Source organism: Branchiostoma floridae, chromosome 8, assembly GCF_000003815.2.
Source record: "Branchiostoma floridae strain S238N-H82 chromosome 8, Bfl_VNyyK, whole genome shotgun sequence".
Lineage (NCBI taxonomy): Eukaryota > Metazoa > Chordata > Leptocardii > Amphioxiformes > Branchiostomatidae > Branchiostoma > Branchiostoma floridae.
The window spans coordinates 24,414,805-24,422,164 of record NC_049986.1 but is presented as its reverse complement, the minus strand read 5'-3'; the positions used below and the strand labels follow the sequence as shown (position 1 = coordinate 24,422,164).

At 45.2% G+C, this 7,360-nt stretch overlaps 1 protein-coding gene across 1 annotated transcript; it reads right to left on the bottom strand.

The window, feature by feature from the left end:
• Nucleotides 1–3,141: 3,141 nt before the first annotated feature.
• On the bottom strand, nucleotides 3,142–5,396 carry LOC118421722. Its single transcript, XM_035829219.1, has 5 exons — nucleotides 5,244–5,396; nucleotides 4,528–5,010; nucleotides 4,195–4,256; nucleotides 3,546–4,083; nucleotides 3,142–3,333 (listed from the first exon to the last, which is right to left on the bottom strand). The coding sequence occupies exons 1-4, from the start codon at nucleotides 5,347–5,349 to the stop codon at nucleotides 3,916–3,918; spliced, it is 819 nt and encodes a 272-aa protein (XP_035685112.1). The 5' UTR covers nucleotides 5,350–5,396; the 3' UTR covers nucleotides 3,142–3,333; nucleotides 3,546–3,915.
• Between the last annotated feature and the right edge of the window lie 1,964 nt (nucleotides 5,397–7,360).

The following is a 7,360-nucleotide window of genomic DNA, read 5'->3' as shown; positions in this document are numbered from 1 at the left end:
ATGATATAAGTACACGAGTTTGATACATAAATCATTCATAATATTAACGTAATTACATGGTAATAAGATAGTTGAACTTGTTTCAGACAAGGAGGGTTGGGTCCCTTGTATTCCCATTATTGCATATACCCGAGTCTTGACATAAGATGTATTTCATTGTATTCACCTGTCCTCAAACAACCTATATATCTCCAATATGAAGTCTCTACCATGAGGTGACCACAAAAGAACTATGTAATGTCTTTATTAATTATGCAAATATTAGGTATTAATTAGAATAACGCACATTTTGGTATATGCACCTGGCCAAGGGATATCTTCACCTCCAACATGACTGTTTTTTCTAGTATTTAGGAACTGATGCATTTACCCGTGTTTCTTAAGACTGGTACTTTACCAGTGTTTGTGTAGCATTTAGCAACAGCTATATCAACTTGCGCGTAGATAGTGTTTATAATGAAAAACTATTATTCACGTGTGGTTTTGTTAGTGCATTGGAAATGTTTCCAGCACAAGAAAGAAAACACTGTGACAAATTGAAAACATATAGCTGACTTATTCCGTACCATAGACGGTGTTGATTTATACGTTCGCAGTAGCACTGTTTTTATGCCACCTCAGCTGCAAAAATTGTCTTTTTCATTTCAATGTCATGTTTGCACCGAACAATATAGTATCGACTTTCGAGGTATGACAGGCATCTTACGGTACGGTAATAAGGTGCCATAAGGTACCAGGTAACACACCGTACACGTTACTCCCCAGGTGCAGTATAGTACCAGGTAGCGCACCTGTAATATGTAGTAACCAGCTGCTCTTCGGGGGGGGGGGGGGCGAAAACGCTAAAGGGGGGCGAAAACGCTAGTGATCTCTGTCACACCGGATCTCGAAATTCCATAGCAGCAGAAGAATTCAACGTTATCATTTTCTATGCAGTCGGGTCATACATCGATGTGTAAAAAGCTTTTTGTGAATGTTTGCCACCAAATAAAAGTTACATGGAGAAAACTACTCCTTCACCTTGCCCTGTTGTTCCATTGTCCATTTGCCGTGCACCTGAAGTTGTAGAGACTGTGGAGAACATGGCCGCTCTCGTCGGCAACTTTGTAGCCCGGCTCACACGTCAGGCGGCAGGAGTCCTGGTACCTGGTGCCGCTGCACGTCAGGCTACCATGGGACGGGGGCTGGGGGTTCAGAAATACATCTGTTGTTGTTGTTGTTGTTGGATTACGTTATCAAAACTTCAATTAGAATAAATGATGCACGTATTTTACAATTTCTGAGGTTATTTGATACGTTATCGAAGGTAAAGGCCATAGCTGGATGATTAGAGTCAATGATCTTGTATTTAGCTTTTGGCCTGAACTTCAATGAGCTTTACGTCACATCAAATAGAACGTCCTTGGTCACATACAGGAAGATTGCCGCAGTCCTTCTTTCGACAGAACAGATCTGGTGCCCCGACAACTGGCTGGAACGCTGGAATCACAGAGGAACATCGTTAGCAATGTCTTAAGCAGAACTAAATTAGCGGGACGCCGAGCATGTAAAAATAGTGAACGGGACTCTAGTTACTTTAATCCTGTGTTTTTTCGTGATTGTATGTATTACGCACATCGGTTTCATGTTACAAAATGTGCTTCAATAGGAAAGGTCGTTGTAAAAGCAACAGCAGACCCTACCTCCCGCCTGTAGGCTCCATTTGCCGGTACTGTGACAGGTGACGATCTGGAGGTTCGTTCGTTCGTACCCGTCCGCACAGGTGACTCCGCAGGTGTTCCCGTAGGTGTGTCCGCTGGCGCACTGGAGGGCGGTGTTGGGGAACTCGGGAGGGGCTCCGCAACTCACTGGTAAAAACAATCCAACCTCCTGTTAACATCTCATTTCATTTCAGCTTTACTTCATTTTGATATCAATAATCATCTTATTGAACCACATAATTCACATTTAGCATAAACAGAAATCTTGAATCCATGTAGTAAATGGCAAAGGACAACATGCTAAGTACTAATGGAAAGATTAGAACTAGACCTAGATTTATTGTGTTAGACACCCTGAAATCCCTGCAAACCATCTTGTACTTTGGGAGCCTACTACTAAAGGAAAAAGAGGTAGGGGAAGACCCAGGGTGACCTACTTAGACAATCTACGTAGTGACACAAGTCTGCATGATACCAAAGAGCTACAAAGGGCCATGGAGGACCAAGTGCACTGGACGAAGATCTCAGGATTGGTTAGAGCGGGAGCTCGAACTAAGTAAGTTATACATCACATGATCATTTACGTCATCTCCCATACATGATATGTAGTATTACCTGGGATGCACTCTGGTTCTCCACTCCAGGTGGGTTTGTCTCCGTGAACCTGGCAGGTGAAGTTGTCTCGACTCAGCCGTTCGTACCCGTCATGGCAGGTGAGTTGGCACGTCTCACCGTACGCCGTACCTGTACAGCTGACGTCACCGTATACGGGCGCCTGTACACGGCAGAGTTGAATGAATCTTAGACCTTCAGCGTTCTTGCCAAGAAAATGCGATTATGACTTATCACTACTAATATTAATCTCTAATCATTGTCTCGTCTTCCTGACAAGTCAACCGTCTTGCGCTGCTACTTACTTGTCTTCATCTGGTATCTACCTGGAGATTATGTTATAAAGAGAACATCTAATGACTAGAATTCACATACTGAGATACTCACCGAAATGTTCCCGCAGTCCATGATGACACAAGCCAGAGTCTGCGGGATGATGATGTCTGCCGGAAAGAGAAAAGGGCAATCATAATACATTTTAACATGCCATACATGGCGAACCGAGTAGCAAAACAGGTTAGTATAAATTATAGTGTATCTACTATAGTGTATAAACTAACCTTCTATCTACTATGGTGTATAAACTATATCTACTATAGTGAATAAACTATATCTATTATAGTGATAAACTATATAATAGTGATAAACTATATCTACTATAGTGTTTAAACCACGTATCTACGAATGTGGGCTAATCTACATATCAGTCTACGTTTATATGCAGCACTACTCGCTTACCTGTATCTAGGAATTCTTTAGTCATTTCTTTAATTCCGATATGAATAAAACTCCTGATACGAACGTTCATATAAGCTTCTCGCACCTGCTGATAAAGCATTTTCCATCTCCGTCGTGTTCCCGCTACGAAAGTTGGTCCAGTTTCCGGTCCAGCTGCAGCCCAGAGTATCGTTAGTTTCCGGTACGTACCCCACGTCACAGCTGACGTCACAGCGGTCTGAGAACACGTGACCATGGCACAGGTACGAGCCGTGCGGGGGGTCCTCAGGTGGGTTACAGGTTACTATGAAACGGGTGACAAACAAAATTCGTACACAGGAAGAAGAATTAAGGGTTTCTATGATTGGGTCAATTGCGTTAAGACGAATATAATGCCGAATGATGTTGAAATTAGTGACATGCCTGACATATTCCTAACAACTCAGAGGAAATACAGGTCCATGGAAGGCTACTCCCAAGTTCACGTCCATGAAAACTAGCAGCACAGCTTCCTACCTGGGTCGCACAGTGCGGGTTTGTCCCATTGTCCTGAAGCCGTGCACGACAGTACAGTTTGCCGGGGCAGGTAGCCTCGCTCACAGACCACTCTGGCTTCTAACATTTAATCACATAAATAACGCCCTACCTGGGTCGCACAGTCCGGGTTTGTCCCATTGTCCCGAAGCCGTGCACGTCAGTACAGGGTGCCGGGGCAGGTAGCCTCGCTCACAGACCACTCTGACTTCTAACATTAAATCACATAAATAACGCCCTACCTGGATCGCACAGTCCGGGTTTGTCCCATTGTCCTGAAGCCGTGCACGTCAGTACAGGGTGCCGGGGCAGGTAGCCTCGCTCACAGACCACTCCTGCTTGTAACATCTAATCACATAAATAACGCCCTACCTGGATCGCACAGTGCGGGTTTGTCCCATTGTCCCGAAGCCGTGCACGTCAGTACAGGGTGCCGGGGCAGGTAGCCTCGCTCACAGACCACTCTGGCCTCTGACATGTACGTGGTTGTGCTGCTGTTCACTCGGCCATGAGCTAGATTCTTCGAATAGGAGAAATATTCGTTAGTCGTCTTTCCTTAAAAAAATTAAGACTTGGTTTACAGACTTCTTTAATGACTCTTCTTAGTTTGGACTAGAGCAGAAATAAGTACCTCAAATCCCCTTCCACAGTCCACAGTTCTGCAAACCGGTCGCCTGGACGCGCCAAAGGTCTCTGCAAACAGAAGAACAGACACTTTCAGATTTCTACAAGATCTGTCCATGTGTTGCGTCGATACAGGTTGGTCATTAAGGTAATAAAATACGCCAACTAGCAGTTACTCAATATTGGATATGATTTAATATCCAAACTAGCATCCAGTTACTTGAGTAGATGTTATTTGGCGTAGTCGTTTGTTAAGTTCAGATCAGATCAGTCATTTATTAGATTTTAGAGTCATCTGATTATTCATAGATTCACATTTTTAAAGTCTATTTCTCCCTACCTAGGTGAGACAGAACGTCCAGGAAGTCCAGGTTGGCGATCTTTTCCTCGACATCTGGACCAACCCAGATCAGCATCTGCCGCATCATGTCAAAGTCGATGATGTTGTCCAGCGAGATCATGTCTAGATATGACTTTACGACAGAAAGATTTGGAACTTGGTCAAGCTTCACTAGAATGTTTAAAGCCACGTCGGCGTAAATTTCGTCGGGAATACCGAGGTACTGTAACGCCCGAGGGTCGGTGTTCGGCATCGTGTCGGCAGCCCGACCGACGCCGACGAGTGTCGACACGACTTCGGGCTGGATCGGCGCCCATCGGCCGCGGTTGCAGAACAGCAGGCCTGCGTCATCGGTCTGGTAGCCCACGTGACACTTAGCGATGCACATGCGCACGTAGATGTTGTAGTGGGCGATTTTGGTGCAGCTGAAGTTGCCGTGACGTAGGTCTGGGAGGGACTCATGGAGGGACATGTTGCCGCATACTGGAAAGAATTCGAAATTGAAAAATAAAGAATTAGAAGATCGACATATGGTCCTTAAATTTCTTCTTGTTTCGAATTCAAACAGAATAGCTACCTTTACGCAATCCAGGAAAATATCGGTCAAAATACACATGAGCGGATGCAGCTTATGATAAGAAGTTCCTATTTTTTTCCACAACAATCTCTGCTTGGAGAGTAACTCAGACTCAGAAATAAGTGACAAGAAGACTCACGCTCCTCCAAAGGAGGCGGCAGGGTCGGCTGCTGCACGGTGCCGGGAGGCTGTATCTCTGACGCGTCCCGCCCTCCGGCCAGCGCCAACTGGTACCACCTCTGCATCTCCGGGGAAAACTGCTCAGCCCACGCGGGCAGGGGCTCCGGGGGCGTGTACACTGTTAAGGGATTTAAAAACGGGATTTCAGCGTAGTTAAAAGACTGGGCTCACTGAAGAAGACAAAGGAAAAAAGAAAAGGTCAGACGATCTTGAATAGTGGGCTTGGACTGAACAGGCTGAGCTAAGGACTGTTCTCTTTCCTTGCCGTCTAAAAGTCTGGTAACGACAACAGCCAAAATGACTACCTCCCACCTCATGGCCCGGGGTTGCTAACTACAACCCACAGAAGGGTGATACTGATGAAAAGCAAAAAAACAGACTAATTATTCCTAAAGTTTCGTCCGCAGAGAGGTAAAAAAAGATGTACGAGGGGCGTGCAATTAGTAATGGTCCTGAACCATTTCCCATAGCAGGAGATTAATGAAACTTGGCACAGTTATTAGTCTTTCTCTTCATAGGAATCACACAGAGTTATGCATTTCTCCCATCGTTTGATGCAGCTCTGGACACCGATTTTGTAGGACACCCCAGGTTGGTCCTCCAACTGATGCCTCATCAATGGCACAAGAGGGACGACCAGGTCTGGGAGCTGTTTCCACAGACTTCCAGCCACGTTTGAATTCAGGATGCCAGCGTTTTACAAGGTCATATGATGGGGCATCATCACCATAAGTTTCATTTATTTCATCAAAAGTCTTCTTTGGTGTGCGTCCTTTCAAATACAAAAACCGGATCACTGCGCGACACTCAACTGGTTCCATTTCACACCTGGTCCATTTCGCACCTGACTAAGTTCAAACACCAGTAAATCAGAAACCACAATTAGTTCAGAGCTGTCTTTTGCAACATAACCCATAGAGATATGAATTATTACACATACAAAATTTCATTTAGATCAGACAACTGGAAGTGGGTCAGGACCATTACTTATTGCACGCCCCTCGTAGCGTGAATCGGCCAATTCAAGTAAAAGGTTTAAATGGCAGGAAAGACAGCTTACATGTCACAACGTTGGTCTTGAACAGAACAGCGAAGACCACAGCTGTCAAGACGGCCAGACAGTAGAAGATGGCGGCGAGGATGACCAGCGCGTCCGGCCCTTTCCTGGGCGGCGGGTTCAGGGCGGAACCGTACCCGTACAGCGGAGGGCCGTACGGCCTCCAGACGCCGGCGGGCTTCGGGTGCTTCCCGGTGAAGAGAGAGTCACAACTCGGCTGTCTTTTCAGCGGGACCTGCATGCAAGAAGAGCATGATTTGTAGTCGAAGAAGAACCTTCTAAACCAGGCGTGCGCTTGAGAGATCACGCCTCTGGACCTACTTCTTATCTGTATATGTATGTTTGAGTCCCTGCTTCTCAAAACTTGTACGGCTGTAAGATGTGAACACTAAGCTATAAAAGCCTTTAACAACCCACCACACATAATGAATTATTTAATAAATAAATAAATAAACAAATGTGAAAATGTACAAATGTACAGTTACCTTTTTCTCCCTTGAATCCACAGATACACTGTGTTCGATTTCTTCGGACTGGAAATTTTCTTTCTCAACCGGCGACTCCTTCTCTGTAACGGCGACGCACCTGAGAAAAAGTAGCATGTGGAATGGATCAAATGGACCCTTCCAGCCGAACGCCATATCGAACAAATAGAACCCCCTATTCTATTTCGAATACTCGGTCAAAAACAGCCCTGGTGGGACAGGAATGGCCAAAGAAAAATGCTGTGCCTTTTTTTTGTTGTAGACTATACCGACCGAGTTGTTTTAGGAAGGGTAGGCGCTAGATAACATTACTTTGTTCCTGGACAGGATGCGCATGTAAAGAAATGTTCGTAGACGGGACTCTGCACTGGCGGACTTTGTAGTAGTGTGTTATATTTTTGACACGTGCTACAAGCTCCCTCTCCGCGAGTGACCAAGAGACTTTCTTCTTAATTTGGTTTTTCTCCTGAGCATGTATGCACATGCCATGCATGCTACAAACGCGGTAGAAACCCTGTCACAGATATACGTACC